We start from the raw sequence: 22,721 nt of genomic DNA on the forward strand, positions 1-22,721 counted from the left end.
TCTTTCATATGTCTTTTTAATGCCAGTAGCAGTCCTACTGGTTAGCAGCAAGGAATCATCCTGGAGCATCAATACTAACCAGAGTTGACACTGTTTCTATTGCCATATCTTTGTTTCTATTTGTCCCTGCATAAACCTGTGCAATACAGAAAATACCAGAGGGTAAATGATCGTTGAGTGTGAAAATATTGCTAATGACTTCTGCTAATTTAGTGACTAGAGATATACTCCAGGATGAGACTGGCAGGGAAGATAGCACAATCACTCAAAAGTATTTTCTTCTGGAACAGTGCTCTCCCTCTTCATTATGGAACACTCCTAAAGCCAAGCAAGATTAAAACAAAACAAACCTAATAACAACAAAAACAACCCTCTTGTGAGGCAGAATAGCTGAAACAATTTTAAAAAGAACAAATTTGGAAGACTCATCTTGCCCCATTTAAAACCTAAGACAGTGGAGTACTGACATAAGAATAGACATACAGATCAATGGAATAGATTTGAGAATCTAGAAATGAACCCCACACATCTATTGGTCAATTGAGTTTAATTTTTTATTTAATTTTTTTTTGTAATTATATATGGATAGCATGCTTTTATTCTGTTTACTTTTAGGTAGTACTGAGGATCAAACCCAGTGCCTCAAAATTGTGAGGGAAGTGCTCTGCCACTGAGCTATAGCCCCAGCCCTGATTAATTGGTTTTTGACAAGGATAGTAAGACCATTCAATGGGGAAAGAATCTTTTTTTCCAATAAGTTGTGTTTGGGACAAAAAAAATCCTATCTAACACCATATACAACAATTTCTTGGAATGAAATGAAATGAAATGTCCAGAACTGGCAAATCTATAGAACATCAGCAGTGAGTGAGGTGGTGGGACGGTGGGGCATGTGGAGATCGGGTATGATTGCTAATTCTCATGACAGTTCTAATAGTAGGATACGTTTGTTATCTTCATTTTACAGATGGAAATCTGAGGCACAGATAACTTAACCACATAGTTAATAGGGGGAAGTTGCAGAAATGCAATTCTTCTAAGGGTTATTGGGAGGAGAGCTTCTACATAGTAAGCACTCAACTCAGAGTTGCTATTATCACCTATGGCTATTAATCCTGAATGATGACTTTTGAACTACAAATATATGATTCTTTAGGCAGGGACAGGAAAGTAGAAACTAAAACTAAGAGTGAGATAAAATTATGTATTATAGTTGGGCACATTTTGCTTTCCATTTTGAGAAGTAGATATTAGTGTGTGTGTGTGTGTGTGTGTGTGTGTGTGTGTAAACTTACCTGTGATAACTTTTTTATTTTTATTTTTGTACTGGGCATCTAATGCAGGGGTGTTTTACCACTAAGTCACAACCCCAGTCCTTTTAATTTTTTTTTTTTTTTTTGAGGCAGGGTCTATCAAAATTGCTTAGGGCCTAAGTTGCTGAAGCTGACTTTGAATTTATGATCTTCCTGTCTCAGCCTCCTGAGTCTCTTGGATTATAGGTGTACGCCATCACGCCCAGAGATAAATATATTTTTAAATGAAATGGAATCTTGCACATGAATATTGATTACCTTGTTCAGTTCTCCCAAGGCCCTTGGCTTCTTCTGTCATATATATAAGTTCCAAAGGGAAAGAATAAAAACATAATTTTACAAGTGCTTCTACCTCTAGGTGAATTATTTTTATAATCCATATCATATATGAGATTATAATTTATTTACAATGTTGGTAAGTATGAGAAATTTCTTTGTACTTAAAGACTGTTAAACCAAAAACGCTTGATTCTAAGCCCTTAGAACCAATGATACCAAAGCTGACATCTGTTAAGTCAATGAAATTAACTCACCCTTACAGCCCAACTTCATAGAACTAAAAAATCAGTGGAGATAGTGGGCTGAAGTTTTAGGCACCCATGGAATACGAAATAATACCCCTGTGGAAAAATAACTGCACAGAAAAATGACAGATTTTTGTGTGTGTGTGTGTGGGGGGGGGGTATTAATTGTACCTTTGGAGATTAAAATAGAAAACTACTGGGTAGCTAGGCCAGGACTGAAGGGTGTAGTGGGATGAGAAATATCTTCATTGGGGTATTATGTCCCCTAGCATCTTAAATTTATAGCAATAGAGGCTGTTTTTCATTTTGGGGGGTCATAACCCTGTGTTCTCTTCAAAAAAAGACCCCACCCCATTATCAGTACAACCCTGCCATGTTGGATGGGCAAAACTGGTTTCAAGTATGTGATTTGGACAAATCTTGATTTCTGAAATTTTTCATCAGCAAACATGGCTGGAGGGAGGAACTCAAGTGCTTTCTTTGAATGGGTTTCAATAGAAATATTACTCCCTCTGCTGACAGGTGGTTAGCATTTACCACATCTCAAGGATGATGTGGAAAAAAGGGTCTTTCTCCTCCACCCACAAGCTATTTGACCTTGTTCAAGTTGCTTTACTTCTATGAATCTCCATTTTTGTATCTTTAAAACTTTAAAAACTACCTTTCAAAATGCCATTAAGACTATCTGATTTATAAACAAACACATAAAAGATATTTAATGGGAGATACTGTCATTGTAAATTATGGGGAAGAAAGCTAGCCTGTTTGTTAAGGTTATAAAATATGATATTCAGTATTATTTATTCTCTGAATTTGAGAAACTTGTGTGTGCACTGTGTTAACCAAGAATCTACTACTATGAAGCATGTAGTAATAATGTAATATTTGTAAAGTTATTGAGAATTCTCAAGAAATGTATAACTTAAGTCACAGATGCCCAAAAGCCTTTTTATAAAATTCAATACACATTCTTAATAAAAGTATTAGATAAAATAGAAGTTAATAAATATCCCCTTAATATGAAAGTTGAGAGGGGTGTACTTTTTAGGAAAAAATCTAGCATATCCAAGTCAATAAACAAACTACAAACAGGGAGAAATACAACTGCAACATATATCATAAAGAATCTCCTTAATTTACAAAGAACTCAAAATTGAGAAAAAAACAGAGACTCATACACACAAAACCCACAAGGGTTCCTTAAACATATTAACTTTATTCATGGCAAGAGAAACATGATGGGAAAGTTCATGTAACATCTGAAAAAGTTCATGGTAAATCACTGGGGAAAAACTAAGATTACAACTTCTTACTATCAGGTTGGTGTGCAATCAGAGCTTGAAAATACACTTTTCTGTGATCAATGGAGGGAATTTGAATTTGGCTGGATATTAGATGAAAGATAAATTTCTTTTTATGGTGTTATGGTAATAGGCAGTTGTTCATGTCCTTAAGAAATACATGCTTTGATATTCAGGGCTAAATTGCCAGGAGGTCTGTAACCCTTCTTTTAAATACTTCTACTCAAAGAAGTGTATAAGTGATGGTGGTGGTGGTGGTGTGTGTGTGCTTGTGTATGTGTGAAATGCAGATTACTAGTGGTTCTTTATGAGAGTGATTTTTTTCCCAAGGACAGTTGGCAAAGTCCAGAGATAATTTCGGTTGCTTTGGGAGGACGTGCTAATGGAAAGCAGTTGGGGTTGCTGCTTGACATTCTATAATGTTCAGAACAACCCCACAAACAAAGAATTATCCAGTCCAAAATGTCAGTAGGTGAAAGTTTAGAAGCTGGACATAGATAAGAATGAAGCCAATATGGCTAAAGTCAACAATTGTATATCAGGTGATTATACTGTCATGTTTTAAATAAAACATTTAGGGGAAAAGCAAGTGTAAAAAGAGTAAAAGGAGTCTAAGAGAAAGAAAAACTTCACTACAAAACAACAGGGAAAACAGTGATAAAAACAGTCTTTTTTTTTTTTTTTTTTTTTTTTAATTTTCTTCTTCTTTTTAAAACAGTGAGAATATTGAAATTGTGCCCAGTCTATTCCCTAGGTGGTGGCAACAACAACAACAACAACAACAACAACAACAAACAGCCACAGCATTAAGTTGAGAGATTTTCAAATGTAATTTTTAGAATGTTTCTTTTATAATTTTATGTATTTTCTACCAGGCTTCCACTGTGTAATGATCAGATTGTTTCATTTTTTCATATTAAAACTAAATCAAAATGAGCAAACTGGGAAACCATTAGCTGGTTCCTTCCCTGCAGGGCTCAGAAGACTTATAACTGAAAAATAGGCCTCAAAAATGGTTATTAAATTTTTTTTCCTTGACAAATTAATTTTTATTATAACCCAGTAAATCGGCATGGTTTGTAAAACTCTGGGTTTATCTTATTTTAGCATTCATCCTGACCCAACTGGGCAAGGACTAGAAGGTACTGGAAAATGCAGAATGAGTTTACTAAAAAAGTGGGGTTTATTTATGGTAGAAATGGATATAAAGATGCTGATCTCTTATCAGTAATGTGACTAGCAGGCCTTGCTTTGCTAATTGCCTTTTTAATCTTAGCCTCTGCTGTTTTTCAGTTCTTTTTCTTCCTTCCTCAGGATTATTTTATTGTGAAGAACAATAATAAAATAGATTGATATCTCTAAGTACTTTTCCACTGTATATTTCATCCCTAGTACTTCTTATTTTCCTGTAGCCTTCCACCTGTGAGTTTTGTGGGGCAGGTGGATACAAATAAACATGGAGTCAGAGCTCAGATTTGAATTTCTAAAGACTTAACCAAAACCCTAAAACCAAAACCAAACACACACACACACAAACAAAACAAAACATTCCACAAAAACAAAAAAACAAAAGCAGAGTAGAAACAGAAGAGTTCAGTCAGTCAGGCCACAAATACAAAGATCCCAGGCATTTGAAACAAGAAGAGGTTCTCCTTAATTGCAAATAATTCATATTAAATAATGTAGGGTATATATTTATTTAATTAATTATCAACAAATAGGAAATAGGAAAAAGATAAAATATGTCCAAAATCAGCATTCACACCCAGAGATTGAGATGTTTGCCAGATGAAAGAAGACAGTCATAGAAGAATAAAGGAGGGTTATCTGAGGCATCTCTGGAAGGGTCCAGTTAGAACCCCCCAGACACATTTGAGGATTTCATGGCAGACAGACTTCTGTTCCACATTTCTCCAGGAACTTGGGACAAGGAAGACCTATACCAATACATCAAACTGGAAATTGGGTATTTTGTGGTGTGTTTAGGCAGAATGGGTCTGAGGAGGGAAGGAATTACTTTACAAAGTCACTACTTGGTCAGCTCCCATCTTCTGTTCCCTGAGGAATGTGGAGTTGGTGGGGGTTGGGACACATTCTAAGATTTAATCTTGTCCCTGAAAAGAGCTCCTGCCATTTTTGTGTTAAATCAATGTCAGCACATCACTTGGTCTTTGGGGGTTAGGCTTGCCAGGTAAAATACAGATGCCCAGTTAAATGTGAATTTTGGATTTAAAAAAAGGAAAAAAATTTTAGTATAAATATGTCCTGTACAACATCTGGGACATACTCATATAGATAAAATGATTTCTGGCTGATCTGAAATTCCTGTATTTAATTGATAAACCTGTCCACCCTATTTGGAATTCTTCTCTCCTTTTTTTCCTTCATTTCCTAGCATTTAGGGAGAGCAAGAAGCTTAAGTCACAGCACACTATCAGGAGTGAGGGTGCTGTTTCCCATTCCAAATAGCCTTTCTGCACAGGCCTCTTTCCACTTTGGACAACAGTCTCTTCTCTCATTGTACTTTCTGTCTCTGTCATTTGCAGTCAGTTTTCAGCACAATTAGTGCTCAGGGAATGGCGGGGTCTTCCCACAGTTGTCTCTGGGCTACCGCAAATCTCTCTGATATTGCCATTGCTCGAAAGACCCTGCAGCATCCATGATTCGGCTCCTGGTTTAGTCGGTCAATCCCACAGCTTCTACTTTACCTTATTATTTGCCTGATTTCTCAGTTACTTCTATAGCCCTCTCATGAACCATGGGAACTTTTTGAGATACCCTCAGTGTCCCACTAAACTGAGGGAAATTTGAGAGCTACCTTTCTCTCTCCATGCCCTTTGGAACTCTAACATGAGTGTATCAAACCTTTATATTTGTTCCATAGTCTCTAAATCCTTTTTTCTTAAAATTGTTTTTTTTTTGTATGTGCTTTGGCCTAAGCATTTTTCTACTGTTCTATTTCTCAATTCACAAATGCTCTTTTTACAGTGTTCTAATCTGCTATCACACTTATATTATTTTGTTATTGTAGTTTTCAATTAGTTCCATTTAGTTCTTTTTAATTCTCTAGTTTTCTGGCAAAAGTCTCCGTTTTTAATCTACTTCATTTTTTCCTCCATTTGCATGGGCATACTAGTCATAGTTATTTTTAAATTGTGTATAGGCAATTTATAAACTCTACTATTCTTTTAAAAATTTTTTAAAATTTGTTTTAATTCGTTACACATGACAGTACATGATCTTGATATATCATACATTTGAATCAGATGGGGTATAATTTCTCATTTTTCGGAGTGTACAGGTTGCAGAATCACATTGGTCATACAGTCACATATATACATACAGCAATAATTATGTCTATTTTATTCTGCTGTCCTTCCTTTCCCCACTTCCCCTCCCCTCCCCTCCCATCACTTCGCTCTACCCAATCTAATGTGACACACTTATTTTTTTTTTCCTCACATCGTCATACATGTATTCTGTATAATGATGAGGGTCTCCTTCCATCTTCTGTGTAATTCCCCTTCTCCCTCCCTTTCCCTCCTACCCCTCTTCCCTATTTAGTGGTAATTTTCTTCTCATGCTCTTCCTCCCTACCCCGTTTTGAGTCACCCCTTTATATCAGAGAAGACATTCGGCATTTTAAACTCCACTATTCTTGAGACTTGGTTCTATGGTCTGGTTTTTGCTCATCTTATTTTTAATGACTCAGTACTGTATTTGCGCATGCCTGATATTTCTTATAAATTTAATATATACATTGCATATGGAAAACTAGAGACTCTAGGCCACATCATCTTCTTTGAGAGGATTCACCCTGTCCTCTGCTAGGCAGTGGGTTTTATTTACCCGAATCAAATCAGGGATCCAGTCAAATTGAGGATAGAGTCCTTTGAATGGAGTCCCCTAGGGGTTCTAACTGAAAACCTAGGTTGTTCACTAGATCCCTTGCCTCTACTGGGTTTTCAGTTGTAATCATTGTGTGTTCAGTATTATGAGACTGCAAAATCTCTATTTTGTTTCTCACAGGTTTAGCTCTTTAGCTTTCAATCCTGTAGAGACTGAGAACTTAGCAAATATCTTGGAGGAAACCAGTCATGTGTCAAGTAATGTCTACAAAGTACTTAGCACACAGATAGCCACAGGAGAGTATCTAGAAAGGGATTATTAAAAAAAGAAGCTGTGATTCTATGGACAAAAGTCTCTGAAGTGGAAAAATTTGGTTACTGCCTTAATCCAATGTCAGACTACCATCTCCTATAGTACAATTAGATGTTACATGCTTCTTAGGTGATGAAATAAGAAGTATATTACATTGCCTTTGTAGTCTAACTGCTAAATATATTTTACCTGAATCAAATCATGAAGAATCAGATGAATCAATTACAGAATATTCTATGAGATAATCAACTGTAGTTCTTAAAAGATTGTTAACATTTCGAAAAACAAAACCAAAGGCAGGAAGATGCTTCTGGTTAAAAGGGATTAATGAGACAAAAACAAAACAAAACAAACAATAAATCCAACCTCACCCAACCAAAACAAAATAAAAAACTCTACATACATATATAAATCTTGTTTGAATCTGTAAGACATTTTGAGGTCCACTGGTGAACTTAAAATGAACTCTAAATCATATAATATTGACACTAAAAACTTACAGATGTGTAAATGATACTACATATAGAAAACTATATTCAAGAGATGCATGCTGAAGTTTTTAGGGGTAAAATATTATCATGCCTACAATTTACTTTCAAATGTTTTAACAAAAGTAAATATTAAATAAAACAAATGTAGAAAAACGTTAGCAGGGCTGGGGATGTGGCTCAAGCGGTAGCACACTCGCCTGGCATGTGCGAGGCGCTGGGTTCGATCCTCAGCACCACATAAAAATAAATAAAAATGTTGTGTCCACCAAAAACTATAAAATAAATATTAAAGAATTCTTTCTCTCTCTCTGTCTTTAAAAAAAAAGAAACATGTTAGTAGCTGTTATATCTAGGTGGATATTGTTTGTCATATATTTTTACTTTTCTGTGGGTTTAAAATTTTTCAGAATAAAAACTTGTAGGAACATTCTTGACTTTTCCATTTGTTTTTCTTTCTCTTTCTTTTCCTTTTTTTTTCTTTTTGATACTGGAGACTGAACCCAGGGATGTTTTTCCATTGAGCTACATTCCCAGACCTTTTTATTTTTTATTTTGAGATAGGGCCTTGCTAAATTGCTGAGGCTGGCCTCAAACTTGTGATCCTCTGCCTTCCGCCTCCTCCAGAGTTGCTGGGGTTATAGGCAGGCCGCACCAGCTTGGCTTTTACATCTGAATTATTAGATACTCTAAGTTTTTACATTCATTCAGTAAACATTTATTGGGAACCTACTGTGTATTATATACTCTTACAGGTGCTGAGGAGTGGGAATGAACTAGATTTATAAGATCATTCTCTTTCAGGTTTCTTACCATAAAATAGACCATAAAAGATGACCCCCACATAATCATAGTGCTTTGCAGAGAGGAGGCACCCAATAAATTTTGGTTATTATAATTAATTAACTGTTGTTGATTTAATTTTATCCATTCCAGATAAAAATACATCATTTCCCATCTTATGTATTTTTCTCAAAATTCCCTGATGTTACTACTTATTTTTTGTTAATATTAGAGCATATGATGTCTTGGAGAAAAGATGATACAAAATCAAAGCAAAGATGAAATTAAAATGATTAGGAATGTTATATAATTCAAGTTAGGTTTTCAAATATGCAAGTATCCTAAGGTCTAAAGTTTATAAAGATTTTATTGATAATTATGTCCTGGTCTAAGATTGGGTCATAAATTAGAAGAAGTTTAAGAAAAGTTTCTAACCTAATGAAAGAGGTGGAAGACCTGTATAATGAAAACTACAGAACACTAAAGAAAGAAATCAAAGAAGACCTTAGAAGATGGAAAGATATACCTTGCTCTTGGATAGGCAGAATTAATGACCATACTACCAAAAGTACTATACAGATTTAATGCAATTCCAATCAAAATCCCAATGGCATTCCTCATAGAAATAGAAAAAGCAATAATGAAATTCATCTGGAAAAATAAGAGATCTAGAATAGCTAAAGCAATCCTTAGCAAGAACAGTGAAGCTGGTGGCATCACTATACCAGATCTTAAACTATACTATAGAGCAATAGTTAACAAAAACAGCATGGTATTGGCACTAAATAGACTGGTAGACCAATGGTACAGAATAGAGAATACAGAGACTAACCCCCATAATTACAGTTATCTTATATTAGACAAAGGCGCCAAAAACATACATTGGAGAAAAGATAGCCTCTTCAAGAAATGGTGCTAGGAAAACTGGAAATCCATATGCAACAAAATGAAATTAAACCCCTATTTCTCACCATGCACAAAACTCAAAATGGATCAAGGACCTAGGAATTAAACCAGAGACCCTGAAGAAAAAGTAGGGCCAAATCTCCATTATGTCGGATTAGGCCCATACTTCCTTAATAAGACTCCTATAGTGCAAGAAATAAAATTAAGATCAATAAATGGGATGAATTCAAACTAAAAAGCTTCTTCTCAGCAAAAGAAACAATCAATGAGGTGAATAGAGAGCCTACAGCTTGGGAGCAAATTTTTACCACTTGCACATCAAATAGAGCACTAATCTCTAGGGTATATAAAGAACTCAAAAAGCTAAACATCAAAAAACTCCAAATAATCCAATAAATAAACGGGCCAAGGAACTGAACAGACACTTCTCAGAAGATGATATATAATCAATCAAGTAATATATGAAAAAATGTTCAACATCTCTAGCAATTAGAGAAATGCAAATCAAAACTAAGATTTCATCTTGCTCTAGTCTGAATGGCAATTACCAAGAATATAAGCAACAATAAGTGTTGGTGAGGATGTGAGGGAAAAGGTACACTCATACATTGCTGGTGGACTGCAAATTGGTGCAGCCAATATGGAAAGCAGTATGGAGATTCCTTGGAAAACTGGGAACAGAACCATCATTTGATCCAGCTGTCCCACTCCTCGGCTTATACCCAAAGGACTTAAAAACAGCGTACTACAGGGACATAGCCACATTGATGTTTACAGCTGCACAATTCACAATGGCTAATGTGGAACCAGCCTAGATACCCTTCAGTAGATGGATGGATAAAGAAAATGTGGTATACACAATGGAATATTATTTAGCAATAAAAGAGAATAAAATCATGGCATTTGCAGGTAAGTGGATGAAGTTAGAGAATATACTGCTGAGTGAAGTTAGCCAATCCCCAAAAAAACAAATGCCAAATGGTTTCTCTGATATAAAGAGGCTGATTCATAGTGAGGTTGGAAGAGGGAGCATGGGAGGATTAGACGAACTCTAGATAGAGCAAAGGGGTGGGAGGAAAAGGGAGTGTGCATAGGGGTAGAAAATACGGTGGAATGATATGGACATCATTACCCTAAGTACATGTATGAAGACACAAATGGTGTGAATATACTTTGTGTACAGAGATATGAAAAACTGTGCTCCATATGTGTAATATGAATTGTAATGCATTCTGCTGTCATAACAAATTAGAATTAAAAAAATAAAATACTGGACTGGGGTTGTGGCTCAGTAGCAGAGCACTTGCCTCACACATGTGAGGCACTGGGTTCAATCAGCACCACATAAAAACAACAAAATAAAGATATTGTGTGCATGTATGACTAAAATAATATTAAAAAATACTAAATCTTTAACTGTAAAAATAAAAAAACACTCAAAATTCCTTAACAATCTTTCCAATAATCTTACTTCTTTTACACACTGGGTAAACTTAACACATGACTTTATCTATGAGTACAAGTGCACCTTCCTTGCATTCTGCTCCATCCACTCACATTCTCAGATGCCAGTGGCTTGCTCTGATAAATGCAGGGTTTAAGTCCATAACATACAATTAATCAACAAGTTCCAAAGTTTTCCTTTTGGTATAAACTGTGATCATAGCTTATAACTTATTATACGAATTGTTTTAATACAACAGTAGTATAAAAACCAAACTAAAGTTTATTCATTTAACTTGCAAAGTAATACATAAAATTGATTGAGGTGACCCAGTAACATAAAATAATAAGTGGTACTTTTGAGGCTCAGTTTATTTTCAAGTGTTTATTAAAAAAAAAAACACTTCTACTTTTCTCTTATATCTTTATAGAAGAGTAGAACACTTATTTCTTTGGTAGCATTAATATCAAACATCTCCTATGTCTTGAGCATTGTACTTGCAATTCAACGCAATCTTGTCCATTAACAATATAGTAAATTTGTTACTATAACAATGTAGATTTTAAATTACTTACAATAAATAATTTTATTATTATTTTGAATAGAATTAAAATAAATAAACTATAGAAATAATTTAACAAATCTATGGAGTACTACCATGTGGAATACAAAAGAATAAATTAAAAATGGTCCCTGCCATTAAGAAATTCACAGTCTAAAGACACAGAAAAAGAAAATATAAAATTTAGCATAGTATGACAGCTTTGAGTGTGGTATAAACAAAGAAGTACAGAAACCTTAAAAGGGTCACTTAATCCAGAATGGTAGTAGGTAGGATGGTTTCCAGGCTAAGGTGATGAGTTCTACAAAAGATTTTGCCAAGAAAAGAATTCATGGAGGATGAAAGGAAGAAGTTTATACATATATCAAACAGCCTGTGCAAAAGGCAGAAAATTGAGGGAATTTACATGTTCAGAGAACAACATAGCTTGATATCACTGAACCGAAAAGTTATAGGATGGAATAGTGGTGTGATAAGAGGCTAGATACAGGTCAGACCACATCATTAGAAACTGTACAAACTTTGCCAGGGAATTTTGACCTTTACCTGAATGCATTGAAGTGTTTAAGTTAGGTCATATGATAATTTGGGGACTTAGAAAGATTATACTGGTGAGGAAAGAACTGGAGGCAGGTACACCAGTTAAGAGGTTATTAAAGTAATCCCAACTTCAGATAAGGATCAGAATTAAATAATGAAGCAGAGATAAATATGCAGAAGGATTGAAATGCCTAGGTATTAGAATGATAATATCACTAAACCTTGACTTCTGCTTGAACATGGAGAATGTTGGAGAAGAGTAAAATATGATAACTACTGAACAAAGCCCATCATTCACTGAGGTCTGGGCTGAAGAACAATTATTTCTGTGAGAGAATGAGTTCTGATTCAGGTGTCTGGAGCCTACCGGGCAGATCTGATCTGTGTCCTGGGTGTGAACATCATCAGCACCAACATGGCCATGGTTGATGCTGGAGGAGTGGGTGGGATTAATCTAGAATGTTCCTTAAGAAACATCAACATGTAGTAAGTAGCAGAAAGAAAGTAAGTCTTTGAAAGAAACTCAAAAGACTGGTTAGAATAAGCAAAGAAAAAATCCAAGAGGTTCTAGCCCCAAACCTAGAAGTTATAAGAACTGAATGTTTATGGGTGTCACATATTTGAACAACCAAAATGCATTCAATGGATTCATCAATTAAGTCATTTGTAACTTGGATAACAACAGTTTTTGAGCAATGAATGACTGATGAGGAAGTAAGAGTCAAAGAAGTGTTTTCAGGACATAAAATTAGAAGCACTATGGACAAATCAAGGTTTGATATCTTAAAAACACAGACTTACGTAAACCACAAATATCATTCCCTAGACAAATAGACAAAGGAAATTACATCAGGTAGGGCTTTTAGTGCAAACGCCGAAACTCAATTTGTGTTAGTTTAGGTAAGCAGACAGGGAATGACTAAAACCAGGGTCCCAAATGCAAACAGACCTCTCCTGTAGCTGTTTCTCTTTCCTGTTGTCTCCATATTCTCTTATGATAATCTGTTTTTTTTTTGCGTGGCAGGGAACTGTTTCAACAGTAAAGAGGAAATGGATTTTCTCCTCTGACTCATGGAAGAGGATGGTTTGGGTCATGTTTCTATCCCTAGACTCACACAGAGGTAGGGGAGACAGGACACTGTAAATAACAGCATGGGGAAGAAGTGAGAAGGACAATTTCCCTAATTAGGGTGATCTCTATTAATAGAGGAAGGCAATAGATGGTGAAAGGGTTGGGCAAAGACAAGAGTTCACATCCATTACAAAAGATGATACTACTGTATATGTCCATATGCTATTGTACACAGATGCTATTCATAAAATGCTTTAAAGCTTTAATTTTTCCAATAATTTCAAAGTGCTTTTTTATTATCTCTTATTAAATAAAATTAGTAGGGTCTCTTCCTTTCCAATTACATTTTTGTTAAGAAGGCATGGGCAGAAGAGAACACTGCTGGGTCCAGGAATTATGCTCTATGAATAGCATAAGTTGTGGAGAAGACATATGAAGAGACAGGTTAGCAGTAGCAATCAAAGAATGATTGAACTAATATGCAAATATTACAGAGAGGTGGTCTTCAGTTCAATGAGGACAAACTGATATTGATCAGAGTTATCCTAGCATACAATAGGACGGTTCTGTCACATAGTGGGGATCCTATAAGAAGTATTTGAACTTGGGTTTGCTGACTGACAGGGTTTGAAGGAGGAAATTATTGTACAGCCCTGGAAACTGAACTGCCTGATTTTCAAGGCCTTTTCCAACTCTAAAAAGATAAGTGGAAGATTATCACTCATTTTCTGCTTGATCCAACAATGGCAATTTGTATAGAGTGTATAGGCTTCTTTCTTATAGTTGCCTACTGATTAAATTCTAGTTTTCTGGATTCTTATTTTTGTGCCATAGAGAACACTTAAAGAAGAAAACCCCATACCAACTAAAATGTTTTGTAAATACTTTTTAACATGGTGGTGACCTGATTCATAATGAACACTATGATGGAATATTATATCATCTGCTCTTGCGAAAAAGAGAAATAAAAGTTGAAATAAAGGTTCTTTGAAAGTTGTAAACTTTAACAAAGTCAAGTGTCAAGGATTCTTTAGGATAATTTTGATTTTCTTTTAAATATGGAGAAAACAAAAAGGAGCTGAAAGTCCTTTGTTTTTATACCAATGAATAATACACTAGATGGTGCTCTAAGGCCATCAGAAGTTTTACTAGACTATATTATATAGCAGTTCTGATGGTATTTGTGCTTGGAAACTTTTCACACATTTTCAGCCACTGAGAATAATCTCGGGTTTGTAGGAAAGTAATGGAAATCTTAATCTGATGAGCTTTAGCCCTAAAATCAGATTGATTTTAAACTAAACCACAGGTTTAACATTTAACAATTTGATAATTCAATTTGATTCCACTGGAATGGAAAATTTAAAGTTATTGAAATGTGAGTTTATTATTCATTTAAATATATTGCTATTATTTTCATGTAGTCCTCCCACGAGTTTATTTATGTCTATTGTTTAAGTTAGTTTTTTCAAGTTGCTTCCTAAATTTTTGAATTATCATTAAACAGAAAACATAAATACCAATCAAACTCTTTTCATTTAAAGTCTTACTAAATACCAACACAAGTACATTAAACAATACATTTGAAATCATTCTATCAATATATTATTTCTTACATAAAACAGTTCATGATTTTTTCACATTACAATAAAAGCAAAAAAATATTTTTTACTAAAGTGTAAAACAAAAATAAAGTTTTAATTTTAAATGTTAAATATTAAAAAGGTATATAAAAATATCAACAGAACTTTTATAAGTACAGACATTTTGAAATGTCAAAGTCACAAGATCTGACTGTAGTTTTTTTCTACTTATCTTTCCAGTTCTGCTTCTAGAATTTCTCCCCACGTATCTGCATCCATTGGGCACATAATTTTTTCTGGAAGGCTAATGGGAGAACGTATGTTGCTGTATCTGCCACTTAGCCATTCATGCTTTACTTTACTCTTCTGGTAATTCCTCAGTAGTATTACCTGAAAGGGGTAAACCATCGTCGTTCAAAAAAAATGTAGGAAGTGGTTGGTTAGTGAATTTGTTCAAACTAGAGAAGCTGACTCACAGGGCTGAGAATATTAGGTTCTTACATTGATATACACATGTTAATACATTCATGTATATGCACATGAATGTGTGCATGTGTTTATGTATATGTGTGTAGACAGAGACTGAGCCACAGAGTTTACTGGACGTTTTGGATAAGGGGACTGAAATGGCTAATAGGAAAGTTCCTGAATTTAGTATTTGAAAATATGAAAGGGTGAATGGGAGATAGTGTGGAGTCAGTGTATTTAGCAGAAAAATAATAATAACTCAACTTTAACTCATTTCCCAAAGTCCTCACACTCTGTACATTATTCTGCATATGTAATCCTACTATTTCCAAACCCACCACTGTGGTCCAAAGCACTGTGAACAGGAAAGGGTAAACTTACCCTCCAGGAATAACCACTTTCTAGGTCATCATCTATTTCTCTTTGGCACACAGTTCTTACAGTCAAGCAGTGGGGTTTCCATAAAGAGTCACTGTTTCTTATTGTGTAATTCCAGCTCCTACATGTCACAGAAGCTCTGCACAAACTCTGAATGTCCAGCTGACTGAAAATTTTAAAAGTGACTTCTAAAGGCAGCAGTTCAACAAAGTTATTTTGACTCTCGTTTATTGCCTTCTCAGCATCCACAGTATTCAATTCTATGTCAGAAACTCTCAAATTATTGTTTCTCTTGGAATTTTTCTGCATAGCGTGATGTTTTAATAAATTATCTTCATTTGTAACCTAAAAGGCAAAATTTAAACATATTCAGTCTCTTCAGATAAGACTACAAATCCTACTCAGAATGAGATACCTTTAGGGGTATGATTAAAGAATTTTAACTCTTCTTTACTTAAGCTTCTGAATCTGTAAAATAGGGCCAATGCTGCTTTTCATGTGGTTCACAAAGATTGACAGGGATAATTTATAAAATAGCCTCACATCTGAATTACACATGGGAGGCACTCAACATTTTGGTTACCTTCTTTATGGAATATTTTAAATAATGGGGTTGTTTCTAAATGTTTTGTTTTGTTTGTTTTTTGGTTTGTTGTTTTGTTCTCAAAGAACACTGTCCAAAAGGGAAATGATTCTCCTTGTCAGACCATATTTATTGAGTTTATAATTACTGAGAGAACACATTCAAGTGTTTACTAAAAGTACTTTTAAAAATGAGTATGAGTCAATTCTATCAAACCCAAGTAAGAATACTTGTTTGTAAGAACTGATGTCTTGCCATTAAGTTCTTCATCTATAATTTGTGACTTAATCATAAGAAAGATTCTTTTTAGTAATTCATATAAGAATTGTTTGTCTACTTGCACCTAGTGGGTAGGGGCTCAATTTGACACAAATACTAAAGGAAATGGACTAGAGAATGAGATCCTGGTCATAATGACACAAAGTCTCAAATATTTAATTCAAACTAGTGTTTTAGAGATGGCCTCTTAAAGATATCCTACTGGTATAGTTAATTATGAGCTAAGTATAATAGTATCTAAGGCATCAAGCAAGTGAGCAATAACTATAAACAATGTTTATAATTAGCTAGCTGGATTATGTGACTACAGATTTAAAGGTTCTGAAATCGCTATTCTTGAGCTACCTTCACATATAAAGACAGCTTGTATTTACTTAAAATCAGTTTAGAACGTTTTGAACTTCATTTTAAAATGGGCTTCAGGGTATAGTAGAAGGGGTTCAAGATACAACTGAATGCTTCTTTTAGCTCAACTAATAGCAATTGCCCTATTCAAGTGTGCTATACAGCAATGTTTCTGGACTTGCCCAGACCACAGTGGCTCCCATACTTTAGGTTTTTTATGATACAAATTACTTGTAGTGGTTAGAATTGTAACCCCTGTGTTCAGGAAAGGACTTCGTCTTGAGGTTTTGGGGAAGTAAGAAAACTGACAAAACAAGACGATGAGTCATGAGCAATGAATCTTCGCACATTCTCTCCTCCTACCATCCATACAAACCAAAGCCAAACCACCATGTTTTTGAAAAGAATCTCATATTAGGAAGATGTTACACTGCATTTAAATGTTCTCCAGAGGAATAAAACGCTTCCCCCCATCAGAAGAATTCCACTGGAGGAGGAGGAAGGTTTTTGAAATTGACAGTCCGGAGTGCCTTGACCAGGTTCCTCAAATCTCTCTATGAATCTTTCTTCAAGTTCAGTTTTGACTAGTTGCCTGGAAAACTACCTCTTTTCTGTCTTTCATGAATCAAGTTTTTCAGTTTGGAAGGACGTCGGGCTCAGACTAGCTCTCGGAGAGCCTCCATCCTTCTGGAACCTACGGTTTGGACCTCGGGTCTCATCCCAGTCACCCTCCTGTGTGCTCTGGGTGAGCTGCAGCTGCCCGAAACCCAAGAACACCTGGCACTGACAAATGAACAACTGTCAAAACTGTCACCTCGGTTCCAAGCCACTGAAGGAAGGCTGGGTTTGCGCATGGGTCGTGCCCCAGAGCGTGCAGGCCTATAGGTCCGCGAAGGGAAGACCCTCCTACCTACTGGGCCGCGGTGGATTCTCCTCCAGCAATTTAAATCCTCCGGGATTCGAATCCTTCCCCATCGTCCTTCACGTCCCGCCCACTCTAGCCCCGCCCTGCCGACTCAAATTCGCACAGGCGCAGAGGCGCGCGCATTGCCTCCTGGGATTGGTAGTTTTTCTATGTCGTGTCAGCTCTTGAACGAAGGCAAAGGAAGGCGCTAAGGACTACAAGGCCCGGCGTCCTCCAAACCCGGTGGGCGGTGAGAATGGATGGGGGTGTAGGAAAGCCGGGGTTTTTAAACAATAATTCGTAAGACCTAAAGGGGGAATCCCCGATTGCGTCACTCGTTCGGGTGGAGGGCGGGACTCCGGAAGTGGCGCTGGGGCCCCTGCCCCTCAAGGAGTGAGCTCTCCCGAGCTGAGTCTTTGCTCCCCCTCCCCTCCCCCTCTGTTTTCCAGCGGCCTAGGCATGCCCCGCGCGTGTCTGTGGAAGGCGGAAACGGCTGCAGGGGCCCGTGTTCTTGCGAAGGGACCTAACTAAGCCCGCCATGTCTGGGGGCTTCGAGCTGCAGCCGCTGGACGGCGGCCCCCGGGTGGCCCTGGCGCCCGGGGAGACGGTGATCGGTCGCGGGCCGCTGCTGGGAGTAAGTGTGGGCGGGGGCTTGGCGGACCTGGAGAGCCTTGTGAGGTTCTTGTTGGCTCTTGAGGCCTTAAGTCCTGGCTCCATTCCTCCCAAGTCCTGCCTGACTGGATTTTGGAAGTTTGAGGCAACATGTTTTTCAGTCAACTCACAAAAGCACGGACTGTATTAACCATCATTATCATTTTATCCAGGGGGTTGGCAAACTAGGACTGTGAGTTGTTGTATCGACCCATGAACTAAGAATAGTTTTTCAGTTTAAAAATGTGAAATTGGCGAATAGTTACTCCAAGGGTTGAGGATATTGTATCTTGGCTTGCAAAGCCTAAAATACTTACAGTAGAATCTGGCCCTAAAAAGGTTTGTCAACAGTGAAATTATCTCACCCGAGTTAATTTCTTTTCAGCTCTGGCTTTGTGGGTCTTTCTTTTATTATAATAACTTTTTTTTTTTAATTTTTTTTTTAGTAATCTCAATAGCTGATTCTTAAATAGTATGTGTAGTGTTCCAGCCATTGACCTACAGAAACTTTATTTTTAATTTTTTTTATTGATACTGGAGATTGAACCCAGCGGTGTGTAACCACTGAGCCACATCCCCAGCCCTTTTCTGTTTTTTTAATATTGAGACAGGGTCTCACTAAATTGCTTAGGGACTCACTAAGTTGCGGAAGCTGACTTTAAACTTGTGATCCTCCTGAGTCACTGGGATTACAGGATTGTGCCACCATGCCCGACTAGGAGACTTTATATATACCATTCGATTTAATCCTTTCAAGACCCTGTGAATCAGGTGGTTTTATTATCTTATTACGAAATTTGAACAATAAATTGGTTATTTAAAGGTGATACATATTGCCACTAAGATTTCTCTTTGTTACAATAAAGAGAAAAGCTTCAAATTACATTGTGGAATTCTATAAATGCCTTCCTGAGCATATATCTGACCCCTCCCCGCCCGCATCCAACACTTCTTGTGTATTGCCCAGTTTGTGTAGAGCATTTTGCAGACCTTAGTACTGCTAGGGCAAACAAAGCTAAGTGGGGCATGGGTCCCTGCCTTGTAGGAGTTCTCTCTTGTATTGATATGTGGCAGCCAATACCAGGAGTAAGGAATGTTGACTATTACCCTGGTTAACTTACAGTGTCTTAATGGACCATTGGTTACTTACAGCTCCTCTGGGAAAAAAAGGTTGTCTTGTGGAAGTTGGTTCCAACAGGGTGTGTGTGTGCTTGTGTGTGTGCATGTGTGTAATTGTAGTAAGGTTATTGAGTTCAGTACTATATATTTTTCCTGAGCAAGTAATTATTTAAATGTTACATAACACCTTGTTACTTTTCAACATAGTGTGTTAGCCTATTAAACATTTGAAGGTGGGACCTAGGAGTGTTTTTTGGCTTTGCTTGTTTCTTTTAAATATCAAGGTTAGAAACTCAATGTAGTATGTGCTTTTAGTAATCATACGTCTGGACTAACAAGTTTTTACCTTGCTTAAGGAGTTGTGTCACCAATACAGAGTACTGTGGGACTGGTTAAAAGATGGATGGATTTTTGGCTTGTGTTTTATAAATATGGCAGCAGGCTGCAGACCCTGGCACATTATAAGCCTTCAATACATGATCTCTTTATTTTTGTATCTCAGCTTCTTACTTTTTCTTGCCTTCAAAAAGAGTCCTAATGTGATACAGAATGTAAAAAGAATATCTTTGAATTTTGAAGTGAATTTGAACATTGTAAAGAAGCAGTGCTACCAATTACTAAAGCTTAAGTAGCACCATTTGTAATAATTATGTGTTAATTAGTTTTGCTGTTGTATTGATTAATAATTTGCTAAATTCAGAAAATAGTTGATAAGTATATTAGAAGGAGTATAGAAACAAAAAGAAGGTGAAATAAATCATTGCTGTCAAGAAATTTCTAGGTTAGAGGTATGATACATAAGCAGATAGGTAAGCGGGGTAAATCCTTAAGTGGGGACTGGAGCCAAGCATGCATTTTAAGTGAGTAAAGTGAGAAGAGTAAGAAAAGCAATATAGGAACAATAATAAATGATAACACCTTGCTCAGGGTTGAGGCCACAAAGAGAGGGATCTCATTGTAGTTCCTGCTTTTTTGTCCCAATCTGGTTATAGTGTGATATTGTTTTTACAGAGTAGGAAACCATCTGGATTTTAGATATTATCCCCCCTAATTTTAAAAAGATCACCTTTAATTAATTTTTTTCAAAATCAAACAGAATCAAACAGAATTATGTTACTCTGTACAGAGAAGTATAGAAGATGCTTGTGGTTAAGATGAAGGATCAGGGTAAGCTTCGTGAACTCAGTGACATACTGAGTTGGACTTTGAAGTGTTAGAACAGTTGTAATTTGGTGTGTAGCAAGTGGTGGTAGGGATGGAAGGGCCCATCAGCCTGACTGAATATATGAGTTAAAGCTCTAAGATTTGAAAGTGTATGGCATATTGGATAATTGAGTAAATACTGACTAGACTCTCAGTATGTCAATGATTCTGTTTAACAAACATTACTTTTTTAAAATATTAGTTTTAGAAAAGAACTTTTAAAAATTTTTTTAGTTGTAGGTGGACACGATATCTTTATTTCATTTTTATGTGGTGCTGTGAGGATTGAACCCAGTGCCTCGTGTGTACCAGTCCAGTGCACCCTACCACTGAGCCCCAGCCCCAGTTCTTAGAAAAGAACTTTTTATTGAATAGTTTTAGGTTCACAGCAAAACTGAATAAAAAGTACAGAATTCTCATATGGTCCCCCATCCTTTCCCTGCTATCAACAATCTCACACCAATGTAGTACATATTACAATTGTTCAATCTACAATGACACACCAGCATCTCCCAAAGTGCATAGTGTGCACTAGGATTTACTCTTGAGATTGTGTATTCGATGGGTTCTGACTAACGTGTAATGACATGTATTCATAATTGCAGTAATGAGTACAAGAGTTGCAGTGCCCTAAAAATCCTCTGTGTTTCTGCCTATTTATTCCTCCTTCCCCTGAACTCCTGGCATCCACTGAACTTTCTACTGCCTCTACTACAGTTTTGCTTTTTCTTGAATGTCATATTGTTAGAATTGTATAGTATGTAGCTTTTTCAGATTTCACTTAATTATATGTAGTTAAGTTTCCTCCATGTCTTTTTCAAAGCTTGATGACGCATTTCTTTTGAATGATGAATTATATTTTATTGTTTGAATGTATTACAGTTTATTCCTTCGCCTACCAAAGGACATCTTGGTTGCTTCTGAATTTTGCAATTAGGGATAAACCTGATATAAACATCCATGTAGAAGTTTTTGTATAGTCATGTTTTTAATTTATTTGGGTAGATACTAAAGAGCACAATTGCTAGATTATGTTCCTGGAGTGTATTAAGTTTTGTAAGGAATTGCTGAACTGTCTTTTTAAACTGGCTGTGTTGTTTGCATTCTTACCAGCAAAGAATGAGAGTTTCTATTGTTCCAGGTGTTTATGTTTTGGCCATTCTAACAGATGTATAAGGAATTCCTTTGCATAACATCAGTGACTCCAAATCTTCCCTTCCTGTTTCCTACTCACCTGGAATGTACTATCTGCTCACATGTCTCTATACTTTTGTATGAATTTCTTTCTCTGGAAATGTGATTTTGTAGATAGTGTCTTATGTCTGTATTTTTTAAAATTCTGAAGGTGATTCTGTTGCAAAGCTAGAGTTGAAAACTACTTCTAGACATGCTAAATAAAATGATTGACACAAATCTTTAAGAGGTCTCTGCTGAATTGAACTGAATAAGAAAAGTAATGTAACTTTTCAGAAGCATACATTTTCCTAAGCTCCACGTGGGGATTTAAATCCAATTTCATCTTCCTAAGCTCTACTTATGTTTTCACTTACTATCACAATGTATTAATGATGAGGATGATGTTCTTATACTTGTATGGCATTCACTATGCAGGTAGCATCGTAAGGTAAAGCAGGTTGGGTGAGTAAAAATTTAATGATATCAAGTCAGGCAGTTCTATTATATTGGCTAACAATTCAACAAGCTTGAAGTAGTGTATCTCAAAAAGCATTGGATTTTAGTTTTAAAAATCAAAATTATCCACATTTGGTCACTGTTGTGGATAAAATAATTGTTTATGAATTAGCCCGATAGACTGCCATTTACACCATTATTCTTATGGGAAAGTACGTTCACAAGTCCAAAGAATATTTCACATCTAGTATATTAGTAACCTTTCAAGAGAGCTTGTTAACACCTTTGAATCTTTTTATGGAAAGCTTCAGGCCAAAATTGAGTCCATTTCTTTAAACTTTCCCTATCTTAACATCTTAAGATGTTATCTTATATCGGGCTTTGGTACATTGTAAAAACAGTAATGTTAAACATAATCAACTAACTTGCTCTGCTGTGGAATAAGACCAACTTCTCATCAAATGTTATGGTAGAGTCTCAGT

The 22,721-nt window shown here is 36.2% G+C and overlaps 2 protein-coding genes across 5 annotated transcripts in view; one reads left to right on the forward strand and one right to left on the reverse strand.

The window, feature by feature from the left end:
• Positions 1-14,905: 14,905 nt before the first annotated feature.
• On the reverse strand, positions 14,906-17,702 carry Fbxo48 (F-box protein 48). Its single transcript, XM_076833951.1, has 3 exons — positions 17,641-17,702; positions 15,527-15,868; positions 14,906-15,067 (listed from the first exon to the last, which is right to left on the reverse strand). Exons 2-3 carry the CDS (start codon positions 15,830-15,832, stop codon positions 14,906-14,908), a joined length of 468 nt encoding a protein of 155 aa, XP_076690066.1. The 5' UTR covers positions 15,833-15,868; positions 17,641-17,702.
• Positions 17,703-17,845: 143 nt separating this feature from the next.
• Positions 17,846-22,721, forward strand: part of Aplf (aprataxin and PNKP like factor) — a 105,167-nt gene continuing 100,291 nt past the window's right edge. For 2 of the 4 annotated variants that reach the window (XM_076833058.1, XM_076833061.1), the window contains exon 1: positions 17,933-18,268. In XM_076833058.1, coding sequence (XP_076689173.1) covers positions 18,173-18,268 — 96 coding nt within the window. In that variant the 5' untranslated portion in view covers positions 17,933-18,172. Of the gene's footprint in view, positions 17,885-17,909; positions 18,269-22,721 lie in introns of those variants that run through there. The other 2 variants (XM_076833059.1, XM_076833060.1) reach the window with 2 other exon arrangements.

The sequence above is a fragment of the Callospermophilus lateralis genome, chromosome 14 (genome assembly GCF_048772815.1).
Source record: "Callospermophilus lateralis isolate mCalLat2 chromosome 14, mCalLat2.hap1, whole genome shotgun sequence".
NCBI classification, from domain to species: Eukaryota; Metazoa; Chordata; class Mammalia; order Rodentia; family Sciuridae; genus Callospermophilus; species Callospermophilus lateralis.

Excerpts from the sequence above, each read along its gene's own strand:
- Fbxo48 (XM_076833951.1), bottom strand. The coding sequence starts at position 15,832 with ATGCAGAAAAATTCCAAGAGAAACAATAATTTGAGAGTTTCTGACATA. Across the intron at positions 15,068-15,526 it reads AAAGTGGTTATTCCTGGAGG|GTAATACTACTGAGGAATTA; the intron begins GTAAGTTTACCC and ends TACCCCTTTCAG.